This window comes from Aegilops tauschii, chromosome 4, assembly GCF_002575655.3.
Source record: "Aegilops tauschii subsp. strangulata cultivar AL8/78 chromosome 4, Aet v6.0, whole genome shotgun sequence".
In the NCBI taxonomy this organism is placed as follows: Eukaryota; Viridiplantae; Streptophyta; class Magnoliopsida; order Poales; family Poaceae; genus Aegilops; species Aegilops tauschii.
In genome coordinates this window covers 466217568-466239888 of record NC_053038.3, presented here as the reverse complement: position 1 = coordinate 466239888, position 22321 = coordinate 466217568, and the positions used below count along the sequence as shown (strand labels likewise).

The 22321-nt window shown below is 41.2% G+C and overlaps 2 protein-coding genes across 2 annotated transcripts; both read left to right on the top strand.

The window, feature by feature from the left end:
* Positions 1–1904: 1904 nt before the first annotated feature.
* Positions 1905–7737, top strand: LOC141021965 (uncharacterized). The gene is made up of 9 exons (XM_073497831.1): positions 1905–2087; positions 2188–2371; positions 3512–3697; positions 3783–3856; positions 4069–4095; positions 5201–5323; positions 5404–5501; positions 5609–5683; positions 5768–7737. Exons 1-7 carry the CDS (start codon positions 1905–1907, stop codon positions 5428–5430), a joined length of 804 nt encoding a protein of 267 aa, XP_073353932.1. The 3' UTR covers positions 5431–5501; positions 5609–5683; positions 5768–7737.
* Positions 7738–8348: 611 nt separating this feature from the next.
* On the top strand, positions 8349–11648 carry LOC109774535 (uncharacterized). Its single transcript, XM_073497374.1, has 4 exons — positions 8349–8523; positions 9401–9474; positions 10576–10646; positions 11068–11648. The coding sequence occupies exons 1-4, from the start codon at positions 8477–8479 to the stop codon at positions 11437–11439; spliced, it is 564 nt and encodes a 187-aa protein (XP_073353475.1). The 5' UTR covers positions 8349–8476; the 3' UTR covers positions 11440–11648.
* The last annotated feature ends 10673 nt before the right edge of the window (positions 11649–22321 follow it).

Sequence of the window (22321 nt, the reverse complement as noted above, 5' to 3'; positions counted from 1 at the left end):
CGCGTTAACATGATTCTCCTCCGCAAATCTTTTCTTTATCTTTACCTACTAATAAAGCACGGATTGCTTCCGTCGGGTTCACCGTCAATTTCCTATATTATCATTTTTGAGATTTTTTTATATCCAATGTGGTACTAATAAACTGCCCGTATGTTCGTTAGTTTTTTTTATGGGCCGGATTGTTTTTGTTTATCCGCTCGTGGCTGAGCTGGGCCACGAGCAGCCAAAAATATTACCCACATGGGAATCGAACTCAGCACCTCTCCTCGGCCGGCCCACATTCCTTTTACTTTTTCTTTTTCTAATAAAGATGCAAAAAACACGAACCGAGGAGGATTCGAATCTGCGCCGCAGCAGTTCAACGCATAATGCGATAAGCACCCCGCCACTTCACCTTCTACGTTCACTTATATTTTCTTCCCTCTTTTGTTTTTTATTTTTTATTTTATTTTATCCTTTTCTTCCTTCTGTCCTTTTCCTTTTATTATTTTATTTTTTCCCATTTCTAATTCCATGAAAAAAGTTCAGCGGATTTTATGAACGTTTTCAACTTCGATGACCATTATAAAAATTTGAAGAACTATTTTCGAAGTTTGATGAACTTTTAAAAAATTCGATGAACTGTTTTTGAAGTTCGATGAACATTTTTCAAATTCGATGAACTTTTTTACAAATTTGATGAACTTTTTTCAAATGCGATGAACTTTTTCAAATTCGATGAAGTTTTTGCAAATTCAATGAATTTGATGAATTTTTTTAAATTCGATGACCTTTTTTCAAATTTGTGAACTTTATTTGGAAAACGATGATTTTTTTCAAAATCAATGAAGTTTTTACAAATTTGTCTATCTTTTGAAATTCAAAAACTGGAGGCCGTTTTTTCCTGAACCAACAACGCAGTACAGCCGGAAAAAAACGCCAGCAAGCTGATCGAGCGAATGAAGCGAAGCGACGGAGCGATGGTTTAATGGGCCGGCCCATGAAGGGCGCGCGCGTGGGCGCCGGTTGCTCGCAGTGGCGCTTATGGCCCCACTTAGGAGCTCTCCTCCTACACTAAGAAACACAACCAACTGAGCTAGCTAGCAACTATAGTAGGAATAGTCCCACCTCGGTTTTGTATAACTAAACCCACCTATTTTTATACGTACGTGGGGAGCGGGCAAGCCCCATCCCCTAACAACATCGTTCAAAAAGAAAACTTCGTGCAGACAAGACAAGCCCTAATTATTTGCACCAGTGCATGTAACGTATGACTGCATGCAGTACGACATTAATTAATTTCAGCTAGGACTTAAAGTTGATTTTTTTCGTTACGTAGTGCAATGTCCGCACTAATTACTCGTCCCCGTTATTATCTTTGTAAAACACAAGGTCTACGAGTAAACATATATAAAAACAAATATACAATTTAAGATTGAATGGCGTATCAGGATGATGTCTTTTTTGGGGTCAGGGTATGGGTGGTTGAATGTACGGAGGCGGCATAGTGAGGCGGCGTCGGGGATTCGCAAATCCTGATATAAGTATCTAGGGAGAACATGAGCTCTCTCAGCGATTTGGATTCCTGGCCGTCGGATCTGGTTGCTTGATGGATGTTGGGCCGTCGGATCGACCCCTGTAACGACCTCGTCCGTCGGATAAAAAAAGTTACTGTTGGAATGAATAGTTACTCCCGTTTCGTGCCACCGCTCGTAAATAGTCTGCCCCGCCGGGGGCATTTTCGTCATTTCGCTCACAGGGAGTATAAAAGGGCCGGCTCCCATGGTGAACCCTAGCCTCCTCCTCTCCCTCCCTCAGACCTCGCCGCCCCGCTCACATCGCTGCCGCCGACGCCCCTCAAACCACGTCGCGGTGGACCTCTCTCCTCCCCGCCCCGCCCGTCCCGCTCGCCGTGACCGTGGCCGATGACCGCGGCCCCGCCGTCCCGCCCCGCCCGCCGCGGCGGCCATGGACGAGCTCGAGCTCGACAGGGGAGCAACGGGGAGAGGAACATGAGGCTAGGGGGAGGAAGAAGATGGCCACCGTCGCCGGATCGCCGCCGCGCCTCTGCTTCAACCCTAACCCTAGCGTTGCTGCTGCTGATCAAGGTGCGTCCATTTCGATTTGCTACTGGCCCCTCCCCTCCCCTCATGCTGCTGCTGCTCTTGGTCACACAGATGCACGCATGCGTCCAACGGCGAACCCTAGCCTCGGACAGCAGCAGCGGCCATCACCAATGACAGCAGCGACAGGAGCGGCCAGCAGCTCAGGTGCACCTATCTCTTCCAGGAGCACGGCGCCCACCCCACCCACTACCCCTTCCCCCGCCAGCCATGGGAGCTGGTGGCCTGCCTCTCCTCAGATCGTGACCTGAAGCCGGCTCAGACTTCAGGTGAGTACCTCTGTTCCTCCACCCCTGCTATCTCTTGTGCTCTGAGCAAAATGTCCATCAAACCAGTGTCAATTTTGGGGTCTGCATGAGGCTTCCAGGCCGTAATTTATGTATCAAATCTTTCATGTAGATGATGTAACAGATGCCTGTTATTAGATGATTTTTTTGCCATTTAAGATGGCAAATAAATTTATCAATTGTTTCTTCTATGATGGATGGTGAACAGAGAATAACAACATGAACGGTCGTGATTCAGTATTTTGTGCACTCAAATTATTGAACAGAAGGGGCAAGGAAATAATTGTGTTATTTGTATGAACTGTGTGTGTGCTTTCTTCAGGATCCGATTGAGAAAGTTTAGGTCCAGATGACAAGAAATAAAATATGCAAATCCCATGTTTTTTAAGGATTTTTGTTTGTTAATTCAATGGTCCACTTCTAAACTGTTTGATTTTCAATGGTGGTGTTGTTGTTCAAGTAGTGGGTTTGTTCATGATGCACATGGGGAATAGCATGATTTTTGTGGTGAATATGTGGGAACTGTCATGATTTTAAGGATTTCCCTTCTTTCTTCCTCTTGCTGATATAAATTATGTTTTTAGCATTTTTTTCCCAAGCAAGCATCTGCAAAAAGTTTCTTATTTCATTTTCCAGCTTTTGACCCTGATTTGACCAGATGCAGAGATGTGATGCTTGCTCTGTTGCCAGTGCATCCTACTCTCCTGGCAACCATAGTGCCCTCACCATAACATGAACAACAGAGGGCCGGTGCGCTCACCATGACCTTGATGGCGCAACGGAAGTTCGAGTCCTCTGTAGAGAAGCATCCAGTGGCGGAGGCTATGAGGTTGCATTCTTATTTCTCCTAGGTGAGCTTCTCCTCATTTTTCTCGATCAATTATTTGGAGGCAGTGAGCTTCAAATAATATCTCCTCTATTTCTATTGCTTGACCAAGAGGAATTTGTATATATCAATTTGTGGGAGGCACACATTCAGGTTATATTTTTGCTAGGTTAAATAAGATTTACTTACATTAAATGAAGTACAATGATGTCCTGCTATTTTACAGAGTGAACGAAAAAAAATTATGCAAGAGCATATGTCATATGGTAATAACCTCCGTTTGTTAACCACGACAGGACTATGTTTAAACATTCAACAACTCTGGCCAACATATGAAACAAGGCCAAGTCTCGCATGGGGATGCAGCCCATCCTCTGCTTGCTTCCAGCACGGCGCCGGCCGGATCCACCTCGGCCACAACCACGACACCGGCATTGGTAGCCATGTGCTTCTTCTCCATCACCACAAAATGAGAATGCAAGGTCTCTATTCTGCTCCCCCTCCCCCTCTGCTTGCTTGTTTTGATTTGGCCGCTCCCCTTCCTCCCTCACTCCCTGATGCACGCAGGCACAAGCAAGGGAAGACCATCGCTTCGCTCCTCTGGGCCGCCGCTGCTCCAACCCTACTGGACGCCATGCAAGGTATCTCTCTGCTTCCTCTCCTTCTCATGCTATGCTCTGCTTGTCCACACCCACCAATTTGGTTACTGCAACTTTCGTTCTTCAGAGAGGAGAAATTATGCAGAATTCTGAATCTTTAACTGTGGTCTGAGAAGAAAATTGAATCTTTCTTCAGAGAGTAGTCGTGTTGTGACAAAGAAATCTGAAACAATGAATGTCTGTGACCTCTGCAGGTCGTGGACGTTGTGGAGCTGGACGAGGTTTAATCCCCAGTCTTATTTATCTATGCCTACATATGTTGTGCGGCTGCAAGGAAAGATTACTCCCTGAATATTAGTGCTACATTGCCTACTCAATAGTGTCCTTTTTTTCTTCTGAAATTTAGCTGCAGTCATGGATCACTAACCTGTACATTATGTTACATATCACGGTTATCTGACTTGCTTATGCAATATATCTCTATCATTCATATATATATATATATATATATATATATATATATATATATATATATATATATATATATATATATATATATATTCATGGAGAAATACATTTTTTGCTATGCTGCTCGAGATGTACGTCCTCTGTTCCATATGAGCCGAGAGGATATTTTAGAGGTTTCTGTTTTCTCATATAGGTTTGGTAGTAATATTTTGGTTAGAATATTGCTGCTCCTAACCACTGGTTATGTGTTTTTGGGACAAGGTGCTTTGTACATTATGGTTGCTTATATATGTGTCATGGTTTAAATGTATTTAAAATCAATTTGTTCGGGCTGAGATCCATTCTATATTATGCGAGCCATTTCTTCATTTCAATATGATGCTATCTTTTTTTCATTTCTTTTGGTCTAGGACAAAGGGTATGTGGATGTTTCTGTTCAGATAAAAGACTGAATTAGATGCAATCTTCGAGAAAAATTTACATCCTTCCACTATTCCTATCTTTGTTTTGTTATTTTTGCTATTTCAGACAACGGGATACATCACCTTGATGAAAATATATTTACCTAAAGATTTTATTTGTTTGGATACAACCTCTGAATTCAAAAACTGCTTTGGTGCCGAGACAATTACCTTGCAACATTAATCTTGGCTGAAATTGTGCACCTTTACTAGATCAATCATGTTTGTCAGTGTTAAATAATTAGGCACATAATAAGATGAGATCATAGTGTATCAAGTTTTGTGCCTAAAGAAAATCTTGGAGGATATCTATGTATAGTAGGCTTATTATGTTTTCTGGGTGCCTTGTAGAATACTAAGATAAAATAAATTTAATTTCATCTTTTATATTCTTTTATGTTAAAGAGGCTACATTGTATCCAGAATACTAAGATACAATGTACGCTATATGGAGCAGCACGACCGCGTTGATGGGTGTTGTCGCCGTCGACGGCAGAAGCGCAAGTCGCGGCTCAGGCCACTGCTCCGTTGGGGTCACCATCGTGTGCGGTTGTTGTACTCGTGTTGCGCGTGCGCTCAGGTACCGCATCTCAGGTTCCCCTCTCTCATAGATGTTCATATTTACAGTTCTGATCTCCTTTTTTCTGCTGCTCCATATAGCGTACAACCGAGTCGTTGATGCGGTGAGAGGTCGGTGTCGTGTCCGCCGGCTGAGCAGCAAGCCGGAGCTGCAAGTCTCTAAACATGGTGGTGCTACTGTGAGGATCTCATGCCTCTCACTCTGTGTATCTCTCATCAGCCCGTTCCACTTTTTGCTAATCATTCATGCCCTTCATGATCACTAAGGCTTTTCTTGGTTTTGTAGTTGTGGATTGTGATTAAGAATGATGACCCTGGTTAATTATAGGATTTACCATGAGAGCATGAGATCTTTGCACCTGTATGTCTTACCTATTAGTCATTCTGCTAAATAGTAATTACTAAATAATTGTTTCTGATAAATAACGATGCCTTTCTTACACAGGTTTTTTGGTGCGTTTGTGCTCGTCGGCGGGACGGTGCAAGGCGCAATTCCGACGCGGTTCCTTGCCGGTTGGACGGCGTTCACGCGCAACCCCGGCGTGCACTGAGTACTGCCTCGGCTACAACCTCCCTTGGTGAGCTCCATCTTCCTCCTGCTCCTCTGCTTCGGCTACTGTATGGGACATGGCCATGGCTATATTGATCCATCCATCCAATCCAGAAATAAGAATAGAAGCTCCTCAGGCCGCACCACAACGATTTGGGATTCCTGGCCGTCGGATCGGGTGGCTTGATCGGATCTGGGCCGTCGGATCGACCCTTGTAACGACCTCGTCCGTCGGATAAAAAAAAGTTACTGCTGGAATGAATAGTTACTCCCGTTTCGTGCCACCGCTCGTAAATAGCCTGCCCCTCCGGGGGCATTCTCGCCATTTGGCTTTGTCTGTGGCGGTGGCGTTCGTGCTAGGGCGATGATGATTAACTGTGGCTGGAATAAGTGTGCCTTTGAGCAATCAAGGCACCTGTGGGTATCAAGTTGGATCCTCCCTGTTGTCTCTCGAATCCTTTTTGATCCCGTGATACCTATTGATCTGTCCTTGGATGGTCATTCTTGTTGAGTGATAACCAGGGCAGCTTCATTGTGTAAACAGATTGATCTGGTGATAAGAGATGATGGGGATAGGTTATATGATCGAGAAAAGGCGAATCTGAGCCCACTATGCAATAAAACTGTAGCTACCTCCCCTAATGTGTGTAGTATTGAAGGCAAAAGAGAACTTTTAATGTCTTGCTACTTTAAAATTCCAAAAAGGTGCATTCTTCCTTTGCTGGTTAGTTAACCATGATTTTTTGTTTTGCTTTGGTTCTGGTTGAGATACTAAAGGTTGTTTATATATGAAAATAATAGACACTTGTAGTTTTGTATGCCTCACCTGTAGCTTAGGATCCAGTGTTGTAATGTTTTGCCTGGGTAAAAATAACTCTAATCAATAATAGTGGTTCTATCCTTCTGATTTGAACTGGGAGAGGGCCACTGATTCTTGATCTTAAGGTGACCCCATTTTTCTATGCCTCATGCTCATGCTGCTCTATGTTCCCTTTTAAAGATTCTTGCTTGCATTTTGGGTTTGTTTTCTGCTCTATGTTCCCTTTTAGCATTTCTTTTCGCTGTTGCTGCATTCCCTTTTTTGTATATTACATGTTCTTTTTGTATCTCATTCTGCATGTAACATAACTAAATAATACATTGAGATGAAGGTTATATCTGATATCATTGAGAGGAGCAGGCCAACATCCCTACCTCCCTCTTCAACTCCCACCCAACACAATTGTGGTGAGCTCCCCCTCTCATCTACCTGCTATTTGTACCTTCGGTTTTGGATGCATACAAATTGTGTATGCCATGACTGAAACTCGAGCAGCAAATTGTGTGTGTGTGCGTGTGTGTGTGCGCACGCACATCACGTTTTTTTTTAATTTTGGATGGCTCAAACCGGCTGGAGCCAACTTTGTGTGCGTGTGAGTGCGCATCCATTGCATGTAAAAATCTTGTTTTTTCCAAACTCTTCTACTGTCGGATATGTAGATAAATTGCTTATCTAGGAAGTTGTAGTACTCCATGCCATTGTCAAGGATCTGCACTTTCATCACACTAAATGTAGTTGACTAAAAAGGTAAGTTATGCCTTCTCTCTCGCTAATCAATTTTCTCTTGGCTATTCTTTCTTTGCAGATGATCATATTTTGTGTATTTTCACTATGTATTCTTGTATCTATATATGTTGAGCAGATTGTTTCCTCTATGACCATGATTCTATATGATTACTGAGGTCTCTAACCTTCTCTTCTTTTCTAATTAGAACATGATACTAATCTGATGTATCTCCTATTTGCGATGACTATTAAATATGGAGTTTCTGTGTTGTCTAATGAAGCAGTCAAGTATGCAATCTGAGCAGAATATCATTAAAAGGTCATTGACCCAACAAATTGAACTTAATCTGAACCTCCCCTGTTCCTGCTAAATATCCCTATTTTTCTGAACTTAACAAAGAACAACATCATATATTAGATCAGCACACAAGTGAATCGGAAAGCATTTTATTCAGTCTTGGTACCCTTAGTATAAAATTATTCCTTACTGGTTGGGGATTTGGAGGTGCAGTATGTGGTTGGCGAAGAATTTTTTTCTCCTAGGCTCCACACATTCTCTTCCATCTAAAACAACCGATGCGGTCAAGTGGTGTAGTAGTTGATGGTCGAGAGCTAAAATCAGGGCACTGTTTTGTTTTAGGATTTGTGTAATCTTTAGATCCACTTTTACCATCACAATTATTTGCCTGAGCTCTGGTGATTACTCCCAAGGATTACTCCACCAAATAACATTACCGAGGTATCACCGTGTGCCTGGCTGTTTATTCATGTGTAGTACTACAGTGTGTGGCCTTCTCTGTTTTGTCAAATGCCAGTACTTGCGTTGTGACCCTTGATGTAATGTCTGTCAATCTGTAACCCTTTGAAACATGACCTGTTGCCTATTGGTATTACTGATATAAAAGAGATATTTTTTTTGTGCTGATGCAGGAGGGCAGCAGCCTCGACGCGGCGATCACGTCGCTCCTTAGCGTGGAGATGTAGTGCCACCTGGCCGGCAGAAGGAAGTCCGCCGATCGTCAAGATCTGCTTCAAGGACGGCGCCTGGAAGAAGCTCAATGACCAGATCATCGTCCTCTCCAAGAGGAGGGGTCAGTTCAAGCAGGTACAACTAGCTCACCATTTCTAGCTCCTCCTCCCACTTTCTTCTTTGACTGTGTCAAACTTGAGCCTGTAGCTACTATTTAGATATCGTGTCAGTTAATCTTCAAAAACAGAGGTGAGAATTATATGTTTGGACAATGTAATGGTTACTTTAATATTGAGATGTCGAGGGTCATTCCCGAGCTCCATATTTAGTTATTGGATGCTCATATACCAAGGCGCGCTCCCGATCTGTAGTTATTTCTTCATCACCACAGGATGTTTGTTGTTTATTCTTCTTACCCGTGTCGGTATTCTGTTTGTCCTTTATACTCGAAAGATATATATGACAAGCCCTATTAGTATTTAGTAAGCAGAGGCAATCTAACCAGGCTGGAATATACACTAAAAATAATCTAACCAGGCCAGGTAATCTTTTTTGTCGTATGCAATGCATCTGTACCTATCTTTGTCTGTCATTCTTGCCTTATTGAGTTTGATGTATTTCAACATGATTTGCTTCTGGATGGGGACTATATGATGATAGTGTTGTTATAAAGGTAAGATGTCACCACCATGTTTTAGTGGCTCGCATCTGTCTGTACTCATTAGGCAGAAACTTGTGTTGCAATTTTTGTTTTGTCCTTCTCCAGATTCTCTCCTGGCCATCGTGTATCTCTCCTACATAGCTAGCCCGGTGACATGTCAGTCCTGGCCATCTTGTATCTCTCCTACATGGCTAGCCCGGTGACATGTCAGTAGCTAAATCAAAACTTTTAAGATGCTTGTGTAGCAAAATGGGTTGTTCTGGCGCGGTGCTTATTTGTTTTGGACCGTCTAAATTCTGGTTAACTGCAGCTCATCCATGGTTGTACCTTTTCCTCTTTTTCCCCTTGCAGGTTGGTCCGCTGTCTACAGGTGCTCGTTATTCTGGCCAGTTTGTCGTGCTCTATCTTCGACCACCTCTTTGCAGGTTGTCCCCTTCTCCCCCTCTCTTCTATGCTTTCCAGGCCTAGGCTTACATTTCTTCCTGTATGAAGCAGCTGTTAGATTTTGTTTGGACAATGGATGTATCTGCTTTTTGTTCTCTTATTGGTAGAAGCCTAGCATCTAAAACTATTATTCCCTGCCTTTATTTTTGTGCTTGCTTGGCATTTGGAATTGGGCATTTTGGTCACTTCTATAGATCCTGGTAGGACCTAGGATTTTTTGTACCTTTCTGCTATGTCCTAGAAGCAGCGTGTTGATTTGTTTGTTGGAACTGCTCGCATGTGTCGTGTTGTTGGGGCTACCAGACAAACCAATATCGTTCTAGATATGATTTATAAAAAAATTTCGTTGGTCTGTACCTAAAGTAGTATGTTGTTAGGAAGACATTCACCGGGCTGGTCAGCTTGGCCTGTGTCCATTCTGTCTGCTTATTTTTGAATCTCATCTAGGTTTATTTACTCTTTTAGGTTCCTACTTTAGTTATCATGGATCCTTAGGTTTGTTTGATTTAATGGAATTGGGACCTGCATGTTTTGCCTATTTCAGTGAATTTAGATCATATTCTTCTTAGGCACTAAACTTCTTTGCAAAGAATGTGTGGAGAGGTGGTTTAGCTCTCTGAGATGGTTGTGCTCAAATTTACACGGGGTGGCTGTCTCTCTTCTATACATCGTTGTCTCCTTAGGAGATTGAAGAGCTTCTCTTGGTTGCATTCATTACTAAAACATGGATGTTTCGGAGCAAGCAGCACACCATGGATTTAAATGTTCAGTTAACTTTGAATTTGTTGGAGTTACTAAAACATGGAGTTAAATTCACAGTACCTATGAATTTAAATGTTTGAGTACTCCTAGCATGTTTGATATCAACAAATGTTTGATACAGCATGTAGTGCCATCATCTCATGATTCTGCTCATGGTTTCTTTTTTACTGCCATGAATGTATTTTGAGTAAATCAACTGAATTTTAATTCAGTTCACAATGCACACAATTTTGGTGACTCTTGCATGCTCAAGCTTTGCATCGTTTGGACGTGTGCCAATTCCTTCATGGATTCATGCTGGTCCTTGTGTTGCATTGCAGTAACTTTTTCCCGCCTTGCTGGAGGAGATGAAGCACATGGCAAAGCAGGAGTTCATTGCGCACTTAAGAAGGTATAGCAGTGACCAATTTCGCCTGTAGTAGTAACTCTTTCCTGCCTTTGCTGCATTTTTCTCTTCACTACAGTATACTGCACCATCAGTGATGCAACGCCAACAATCACCATTTCAAAGAACTAGAGATCATTTGTACTTCTGATTGTATGCATACATCGAAGAAAACCCCAAATTGAAATTAGAATTATCTGTTGATAGCAAATTGGCATTTAACCCTGGTCAAAAAAATGAGAGATCAATTTGCAAGAGCTGGATCAATTTGCATGTGTATTGTAATTTTTAATTTTTTCAGGCGTACTTCTCTTACAGATCAATTTGTCAATTTTCAAGCCAACTTGTCGATTTATAGGTTACATTAGACATAACTTCTCTTATAGATCAATTCATGTTTCTCACCATCCTCCTCATCACGTAGCAGAGGAGGCGTCCTGGAGCGCGGTGGAGGCATTTTGGACGTGGAGCACGGCCTGGAGCACGGCCTTGCGGTTCCTGGAGCCTAGGGAGGCCATGCGAGAAACCTGGGGCAGCAAGGTACTGCCTCTTGCTGCTCCTCCCCCATGTCTGGAGCTCGCCTGGAGGTCCCCCACGCCTTGAGCTCGCTAGAGCAGAGGCCTGCGGAGCGCTCCCTGGGGCAAGGCCTGGGGCGATCTGCAGGGAGGAGCAGAGGTCTGGAGCTGCAGGGAGGAGCAGAGGCCTGGAGCCGGCGGCGAGCTCTGGAGGCGGCGACGCGAGGAAGGAGCGAATCACGAGGGAGAGGGAGGAGCGGATCGCCAACTTTTCAATTGTATAAGGATGTAATTGAAAAATGCTGTTTAGTTCAAAATGTGTGTCCGTTGCGACATATATTTCGGGACGGAGAAAGTACTATTGACATAGATACACTTTATTTATCAAGGATTTTTGTATATCATATTATCACAGGAAAATGATCTATGTATGCACTTTTTATGGTCATGTACAGTTCAGAGCCAGTGTTATTTATCAAACACATAATTTAAATAAGGCTTGTGAAAAAAATTGCCCATAGAAATGATCACTTTGGATTGGTAGTGTCAAAAGGATGCAGAACATTTGTAACATTTCTTCCCATATTCATGAGACTTTCACTCTGTTGTTGCATTAGTCAAGTTTAATTTCATTACATATGTGTGCATGTATCAGTTTTCATATGTAAAGTGATATATTTAAGTATTATGAGAAATTTTGCCAAATTTGGTGGGCACAAAACAGAGGCATCCGGAAGCAGGACAAACGTCATTGGTATTTTGTTGGTCATTTTTTGCGTCGCATCTCAAATGGAATGGCACTCATGGAGGCAATTGAACCAAGTTATCTATTGTATGCCTAACTATGGCTTTATAGTTGTATCGCCTCTGGTGCCAATGTTTTCTTCTTAGCCCTGAACCCGATAATCGGTTATCCTGTTACATGTTCTAAACTTGCCTTCATATAAATGCATCATGCCATTTGATCTTCCATCACTTGACCATATCGTTGGGACCGGCACCCTCGCGCCAAGGTGCATTGCCGATCTAGTTGAAAAAAGGCGGACTTACGCTGGAGCAGCACGGGAGGAGAGATGCATGTGTGCAGTTCGGCTATCATCAAAGTGTCCATCTATTGTTTTTAACGTGAAAGAGCGATGTAATCTGTACATGAACTGTTTGTGTTTGGGCCAAACATAAACAGTGCAAACGAGCAATTAAGAATGAAATATTAATTCTGCAAACATATTCTAGAGCATTTTCTATAACATGTTTCTAAAAAAGCAAACTAAACAACCAACATAATCAAAATCATTACAATTCAAATATTTCAAAATTATATATAAATCCTCTGAATTAGCTTTCAATTCCCTCGGAGTATGTAACAATACCACTTCCTCTATTTCAAAAAAAGTATCCTACCATTTGTTTATCCCGGTCAGAAATCTTCCATGCACCACTCTGCTGGCACTTCAATGGCAGTGCAGAGCTGAAGTAGATGCTGATGGAGTACATGACGGCTGGGCTTTTAAAAAACAAAATTCATGATCCAAAAATCGACAATCCAACCTGGTGCAACGCACGGGTAATTTTACTAGTTGCTAAAAAAGCTTTAAACTGTGAACAATTTTTAAATTGATGAAAATTTCTAAAATTCATGAAAACTTCTTTTGAAATACAAGCACATTCTGAAATTAGCGACTTTTTTTATTTCCAGGTATCATGTTATGAAATTCATGAACATTTTCTAAAGGGACAATTGCATTTTTGCCCCTAGTTGGTTCCTACCCACGGGTTTTGCCCTTACTTTTCGAGCTTGCTCAGTTTTGCCCTTACTTTTTCCGTCGTGGTCCCTCGAATGCCCTTTTGGCCGTTTGACCAAAACTTTGAAAATTCATAACTAATTCATATGAACTCAGAAAAATGCAAATAAGATATTAAAATGTTCAGATAAACATTACCTTTATGTGCATATCATTTGCATTCAGGACAAAAGCACCCTTTAAACTACCTAAGGTAATTAATGTTATTAACATTATTAAAAATAAAAAGGTATAAACAATATTTTTTCATGAATAAAAATTACATGCAAATGTAAGTGATGTTTTCTGAACATCCAAATATCTTATTTTCATTTTTCTGAGTTCATATCATCTTGTTATGAATGTTCTAACGACTTTGACCATTATTTGGAAACTTCATAACAAGTTGATACGAACTCAGAAAAATGCAAATAAGATATCAGGATGTTCAAAAAACATCACCTACATTTGCATGTAATTTTTATTCATGAAAAAAATATTGTTTATACCTTTTTATTTTTAATAATGTTAATAACATTAACTACCTCAGGTAGTTTAAATGATGCTTTTGTCCTGAATGCAAATGATATGCACATAAAGGTAATGTTTATCTGAACATTTTGATATCTTATTTGCATTTTTCTGTGTTCATATGAATTAGTTATGAATTTTCAAAATTTTGGTCAAACGGTCAAAGGGCATTCGAGAGACCTCGACGGAAAAAGTAAGGGCAAAACTGAGCAAGCTCGAAAAGTAAGGGCAAAACCCGTGGGTAGGAACCAACTAGGGGTAAAAATGCAATTGTCCCTTTTATAAAATCATGAACGTTTTTAAATTCATGAACATTTTTTCCCAAATGCTGAACACCTTTTATTTTTCCCAAACATTTTATTACCCTTACTATTTTTTTGGCTTATATTTTGTGTCTTTTTCCTTCGCTTCTCTGGATGGGCCAAGGTCCAAGCTAGTGATTCGCCAGACAACTAAAGCGAGCGTCCTGGGGTGTGCGCATTTGCTCATCCTTCAATGCGTTGCGTGGTGAATAGGACTTCCTGCGCTTGGGGGTTATTTCGCTGGGGAGGGGGGAACTAATTTGAGGAGTTTATTCAAATGCATCGAAAATTCGGCATCGGCCAACTCACAAGCAGCTGAAGGAAGATCTGATTGAGCATCAGTGGGAGGTGAAAGGGGACAACAATGTTGCGATGTGATATTTGAAGTTTTTAAAATTTGAACTTGTGCTGCATGCGGCTATTTGAACATCTTTACCCTTTGCATGCGGCAACTTGATCGTGTAAACTAGGAAAAAAACCGGAAGGCCAGATGTATGCGGCTACGATTAGATGGCGTCCTCCCGCATCCGTGTCCACGGACTAGTCCCCTTGTCAACGGACGGATGCGGGAGGATTTTTTTGAGTTGTCGTTGGAGATGCAGGAGTATCTCTAGCAAATCCTGCAAACCGGGCCATCCGTTAAAATAACCGTCGGTTTGCGGGATCCATCCCGTATCGAAGGCCCAAATAGATCTACCAAATCAGGTCGTCCCGGAAACTTTTTTGTGGGATCCCGCATCTGCGAGCCCATTTCCTCCATATGTGTGGGCATCCATCCGATTTTGCCGGATCCCCTTTTGGTTGTCACGAGGCACTTCCGCCGGCTTCCGTTTCCCGCCGCCCATCCGTCCTCCGACCTCGCCGTCCGGCCTCGCTGATGACCCACAAGTATAGAGGATCAATCATAGTCCTTTTGATAAGTAACTGTCGAACCCAACGAGGAGCAGAAGAAAATGACAAGTAGTTTTCAGCAAGGTATTCTCTGCAAACACTGAAATTATAAGTAACGAGCGGTTTGATAGCAAGACAATTTATAACGAGCAAGTAACGGTAATGGTAAAAAAGTGACGCAAGGTAGCCCAATCCTTTTGAGGCAAAGGACATGCAAAAATGGTCTCTTATGATAAGCAAAGCATTCTTCAGGGTACACGGGAATTTCATCTAGTCACTTTCATCATGTTGGTTTGATTTGTGTTCGCTACTTTGATAATTTGATATGTGGGTGGACCGGTGCTTAGGTGTTGTTCTTACTTGAACAGACCTCCTACTTATGATTAACCCTCTCGCAAGCATCCACAACTAAGAGAAAAGTATTAATATAAAATCTAACCATAGCATTAAACTTTTGGATCCAAATCAGTCCCTTACGAAGTAGCGCATAAACTAGGGTTTAACCTTCTGTCACTCTAGCAACCCATCATCTAATAACTACTCCACAATGTTCCCTTAAGCCCTAATAAGGTGAAGTGCCATGTAGTCGACGTTCACATGACACCACTAAGGGAAGCACAACATGCATACCATCAAAATATTGAACACATCAAATTCACATGATTACTTGCAACAAGATTTCTCCCGTGACCTCAAGAACAAAAGTAACTACTCACAAATGGTAATCATGCTCAAGATCAGAGGGGTATTAAATGGCATAATGGATCTGAACATATAATCTTCCACCAAATAAACCATACAGTAATCAACTACAAGATGTAATCAACACTACTAGTCACCCACAAGCACCAATCTAAGGTTCCGGTACAAAGATTGAACACAAGAGATAAACTAGAGTTTAAGAGGAGATGGTGTTGTTGAAGATGTTGATGGAGATTGCCCTCCCCAAGATGGGAGAGTTGTTGGTGATGATGATGAAGATGATTTCCCCCTCCGGGAGGGAAGTTTCCCCGGCGGAATCGCTCCGCCGAAGGGCAAAAGTGCTCCTGCCCAAGTTCCGCCTCGAGAAGGCGGCGCTTCGTCCCGCAAGTCCTCCCTTATTTTTTCTAGGTCAAAATGACTTATAGACCAGAAGAGGGGCACCAGAAGTGGGCCGAGGAGGGCACAACCCACCAGGGCGCGCTTGGGCTCCCTGGCGCGCCCAGGTGGGTTGTGCCCACCTGGTGGGCCCCCGCTGGTTGTTGTTTGCTCCAATAATTCATATATATTCCATAAAAAATCTCCGTGAAGTTTCAGCTCATTTGGAGTTGTGCAGAATAGGTGGCCTGAGGTAGCTTTTTGAGGTCCAGAATTCTAGATGCTGGTATTCTCCCTCCTTGTGTGAACCTTGCATATTATGAGAGAAAAGGCATTAGAATTACTCCAAAAAGCATTATTATGTATAAAAACAATATAAATAACAGTAGGAAAACATGATGCATGATAACCCACAAGTATAGGGGATCACAACAGTTTTCGAGGGTAGAGTATTCAACCCAAATTTATTGATTCGACACAAGGGGAGCCAAAGAATATTCTTGAGTATTAGCAGTTAAGTTGTCAATTCAACCACACCTGAAATACTTAATATCTGCAACAAAGTATTTAGTAGAAAAGTAATATGGAAGTAACGGTAACGGTGGCAAAAGTAATAGTAGCAGTTTTGTAGCAATCGTAACAGTAGCAGTTTTGTAGCAATCGTAACAGTGGCAACGGAAAAGTAACTCAGCAAAGATCAATATGTGAAAAGCTCATAGGCAATGGATCAATGATGGATAATTATGTTCGATGGCATTCATCATGCAACGGTTATAACATAGGGTGACACAGAATTAGCTCTAGTTCATCAATATAATGTAGGCATGCATTCTGAATATAGTCATACGTGCTTATGGAAAAGAACTTGCATGACATCTTTTGTCCTACCCTCCCGTGGCAGTGGGGTCCTATTGGAAACTGAGGGATATTAAGGCCTCCTTTTAATAGAGTACTGGACCAAAGCATTAGCACTTAGTAAATACATAAACTCCTCAAACTACGGTCATCATCGGGAGTGGTCCCGACTATTGTCACTCCGGGGTTGTCGGATCATAACACGTAGTAGGTGACTACTGACTTGCAAGATAGGATCAAGAACACAAATATATTCATGAAAACATAATAGGTTCAGATATGAAATCATGGCACTCGGGCCCTTGTGACAAGCATTAAGCATAGCAAAGTCATAGCAACATCAATCTTAGAACATAGTGGATACTAGGCATCAAACCCTGACAAAATTAACTCGATCACATGGTAAATCTCATCCAACCCATCACGGTCCAGCAAGCCTATGATGGGATTACTCACGCACGATGGTGATCATTATGAAATTGGTGATGAAGGATGGTTGATGATGACGATGGCGACGGATTCCCCTCTCCGGAGCCCCGAACGGACTCCGGATCTGCCCTCCCGAGGAAGAACAGGGATTGGCTTTGACTCTGTATCGTAAAACGCGATGAATCCTTCTTTCTGATTTTTTTCTCCCTGATAGTGAATATATGGAGTTGGAGTTGAGGTCAGTGGAGGGCTAGGGGGCCCACAAGGTCGGAGGGCGCGCCCCCACCCTTGTGGCCAGGGTGTGGGCCCCCTTCACTTGATTCTTTTGCCAATATTTTTTATTAATGCCAAAACTTATCTCCGTGAAGTTTCAGGTCATTCCGAGAACTTTTTATTCTGCACAAAAATAACACCATGGCAATTCTGCTGAAAACAACGTCAGTCCGGGTTAGTTCCATTCAAATCATGCAAGTTAGAGTCTAAAACAAGGGAAAAAGAGTTTTAAAAATAGATACGATGGAGATGTATCAACTCCCCCAAGCTTAACCCATTGCTTGTCCTCAAGCAATTCAGTTGACAAACTGAAAGTGATAAAGAAAAACTTTTACAAACTCTGTTTGATCTTGTTGTTGTAAATATGTAAAGCCAGCATTCAAGTTTTCAACAAAGATTATGAACTAACCATATTCACAATGACGTTTAGGTCTCACTTTTACTCATATCATTGACATAATCAACTAGCGAGCAATAGTAATAAATCTCGGATGACAACACTTTTTCAAAACAATCATGATGTGACATAACAAGATGGTATCTCACTAGCCCTTTCTGAGACCGCAAAACATAAATGCAGAGCACCTTTGAAGATCAAGGACTGACTAGACATTGGAATTCATGGTAAAAGAGATCCAGTCACACTCAGTATAAATTAATGACAATGCATACAAATGACACTGGTGTCTGTAACTGGTGCTTTTTATAAGAGGATGATGACTCAGCAATAAAAGTAAATAGATAGGCCCTTCGCAGAGGGAAGCAGGGATTTGCAGAGGTGCTAGAGCTCAAGTTTTGAAATAGAGATAAATAATATTTTGAGCGGCATTCTTTCATTGTCAACATAACAACTAAGAGATCTCGGTATCTTCCATGCTACATACATTATAGGCGGTTCCCAAACAGGATGGTAAAGTTTATACTCCCCCACCACCAACAAGCACACTCCACGGCTGGTCCGAAACAACGCGTACTATCCAACTAACAACAATCCTGGGGGAGTTTTATTTGTAATTATTTTGATTTGATTTGAGCATGGGACTGGGTATCCTGGTTACCAGCCATTTTCTTGTGAATATGAGCGGAGTCTACTCATCGTGAGAATAACCCACCTAGCATGGAAGATATTAACACCCCTAGTTGGTACATGAGCGATTCGAGCATACATAACAGATTATCATTTGAAGGTTTAGAGTTTGGCACATGCAAATTTACTTGGAACAACAGGTAATTACCGCATATAGGAAGGTATGGTGGACTCATATGGAACAACTTTGGGGTTTATAGAAGTGGATGCACAAGCAATATTCTCACTTAGTACAAGTGAAGGCTAGAAAGAGACTGGGGAGCGACCAACTAGAGAGCGACAACAGTCATAAACATGCATTGAGATTAACCAACATTGAGCAAGCATGAGTAGGATATAAATCACCATGAACATAAATATCATAGAGGCTATGTTGATTTTGTTTCAACTACATGTGTGAACATGTGCCAAGTCAAGCCACTCGAATCATTCAAAGAAGGATACCATCCTATAATACTACATCACAACCATTTTAATTTCCATGTTGGCACGCAAGGTAGACCATTATAAACTCCTAGCTAATTAAGCATGGCATGAATAACTATAATATCTAATTCTCATTGCAGACATGTTTCATTCATAATAGGCTGAATCAGGAACGATGAACTAATCATATTTACAAAAACAAGATAGGTCGAGTTCATATAAGCTTTTCGTCATCTCAATCATTTCATCATATATCATCATTATTGCCTTTCACTTGCACGACCGAACGGTGTGGATAATAATAATAGTGCACGTGCATTGGACTAAGCTGGAATCTGCAAACATTTATTCAAAGGAGAAGACAAGGTAATATGGGCTCTTTGTTAGATCAACAATAATGCATGTGAGAGCCACTCAACATTTTCATCGTGGTCTTCTCCTCTCGACCCCCAAAGAAAAGAAAAGAATTTCAAAGAAACACACAGAAATGTTTTTGGATTTTTTGTTTTTCTGGGGAAAGAAGAACAAGAACGAGAAAAACTATCTACACGGGAAAGCTCCCAACAAGCAAAAGAAGAACGAGAAATCTTTTTGGGTTTTCTTTTAATATTACAACTAAGCATGCATAGAAGGTAAAACTAACTACAACTAATTTTTTGGTTTTTTCTTAAGGTTTTTCAAACACACAAGAAGAAAGCGGGAAAAAGAAATAAACTAGCATGGATAATACAATGAAACAGTATGAACACCGACAACTGAAATGAATGTGTGAACATGAATGTAATGTCGGTGAGAAATATGTACTCCCCCAAGCTTAGGCTTTTGGCCTAAGTTGGTCTAAGGCCACCACTGGCCTGGATGATATCCAGAATCATAGTTGGGTCGTACTATGCTGCGGCAGCTACCGCTTGGCGAGCTACCTCCTAAAGACGAGCAGCCTCCGCTGCTCTCTCGTACTCATTTGCCTCCTCTGCATAGAACTCATCCTTGAAACCTGCACGATCCATAAATTCATCCGACGGCCATTCACATGGTTTCACTTGAGCTTCCCTTGGTGGTTCAGGGTCCAGTTCGCGTATCGCACGCCTCAGTGCTTGCTTCCTTGAAGAACCACCTTGGTACATTCTCCTAGACATTTTTCTTTCTCTGAAAAATTTCTGAAATTTGTAGTGAGTCAAAATAAAAGTGAACCAAACTCAACAAAATTGATAGCAACTACTCCTACAAGTGCCTAGAGGCTATATCATGCATCAAAACTACTTTGGACCATATAAATTTGACATGCAAGCTCAAGAACAGGGTCACCACAGCAGCAAAAAATTGCACTGAATAAAGCACTAGAAAAAACTAATTGGACCATTGGAGGAGTCACATACCAAAGAACAATCCCCCAAAGCAGTTTTGTGAATGGAGGTTTGAGCAAGGAGATCGAAAATGGCAGCGAGATGAGCAAGAACACGAGTTTGAGCTATGGAGTGATTTTTTCTGGAGGAAGAAGGATTGGATGGGTGCTGGAATAAGTGGAGGGGGCCACGTGGGGCCCACAAGGTTAGGGGCGCGCCTCAGGGGGGTGGGCGCGCCCTCCACCCTTGTGGCCAGCTGGTGAGGCCCCCTGGTGTGTGTTCAGTGCCAGAAATTCTAAAATATTACATAAAAAATCATAAATTTTCAGGGCATTTGGAGAACTTTTATTTTCGGGACATTTTTATTGCACGGATAATTCAGTAAAAAGACAGAAAATACTATTTTTGCTTTATTTAAACTAATTAACAGAAAGTAAAAGATAGGAACAGAGAGTTGTGCCTTCTAAATTCATCCATCTCATGCTCATCAAAAGGAATCCATTAACAAGGTTGATCAAGTCTTATTAGCAAACTTCTTCCGAATGGTATGAAACCGGAGAATTTTCGAATAACACTAGGTTACCTCAACGGGGATATGCATTTCCCCAACAATAAGAATATCATATTTCTTTTTGACAGTAGGAAGGGGGAATTCAAAACCTCCAATAGTAATAGTTGAAGTTTTTCCAATAGAATTTATACTATGAACTTGAGGTTGTTTCTTCCGAAAGTGTACCGTATGCTTATTACCATTAACATGAAAAGTGACATTGCCTTTGTTGCAATCAATAACAGCCCCTGTAGTAGTCAAGAAGGGTCTACCAAGGATAATCGACATACTGTCGTCCTCGGGAATATGAAGAAGAGTCGGTTAAGATAGTAACGTTTGTGACCACAACAGGCACATCCTCACAAATACCGATGGGTATAGCAGTTGATTTATCAGCCATTTGCAAAGAAATTTTAGTAGGTGTCAACTTATTCAATTCAAGTCTACGATACAAAGAGAAAGGCATAACACTAACACCGGCTCCAAGATCACATAAAGCAGTTTTAACATAGTTTCTTTTAATGGAGCATGGTATAGTTGGTACTCCTGGATCTCCAAGTTTCTTTGGTATTCCACCCTTAAAATTATAATTAGCAAGCATGGTGGAAATTTCAGCTTCCGGTATCTTTCTTTTATTAGTAACAATATATTTCATATACTTAGAATAAGGAGGCATTTTAAGCATATCAGTCAAACACATACGCAAAAAGATAGGTCTAATCATTTCAGCAAAGCGCTCAAATCCTCTTTATTTTCTTGGATGGCTTAGGAGGAAAGAGCATGGATTTCTAAACCCATGGTTCTCTTTCTCTACCATGTTTTCTAGCAATGAAGTCTCTCTTATCATAACATTGATTCTTTGACTGTGGGTTATCAAGATCAACAAGAGGTTCAATCTCTACATCATTATCATTACTAAGTTGAGCATCAACATGAACATCATTATTAACATTATCACTAGGTTCATGTTCATCACTAGATTGTGTCTCAGCATCAGAAATAGAAATATCATTGGGATTCTCGGGTGTGTCTACAGCAGGTTCACCAGCATGCAAAGTCCTATCAATTTTCTTTTTCTTTTTAGTACGAGAATTAGGTGCATCAATATTAGTTCTCTGAGAATCCTGCTCAACTCTCTTAGGATGGCCCTCAGGATACAAAGGTTCCTGGGTCATCTTACCACCTCTAGTCATAATGAACCCTAACAACATTATCATTATTCTTACTATTCAACTCATTAAGCAAATCATCTTGAGCTTTAAGTACTTGTTCTACTTGAGTTGTAACCATGGAAGCATGTTTACTAATAAGCTTAAGATCATTAACAGTTCTATTCAAATAATCACTCAAGTGGTCAAGCATGTAAGCATTATGTTTCAATTGTCTACTAACATAAGCATTAAAGTTTTCTTGTTTAACAATAAAATTATCAAACTCATCCAAGCATTGTCTAGCAGACTTATTATGAGGAATATCACCTTCATCAAATCTACGGAGAGAGTTTACCTCTACTACCTGTGTCAGGTTATCAAGACCATGTATTTCTTCAATAGGTGGTAAATTTTTGACATCTTCAGCTTTAATACATTTTTCTTTCATAGATTTCTTTGCCTCTTGCATA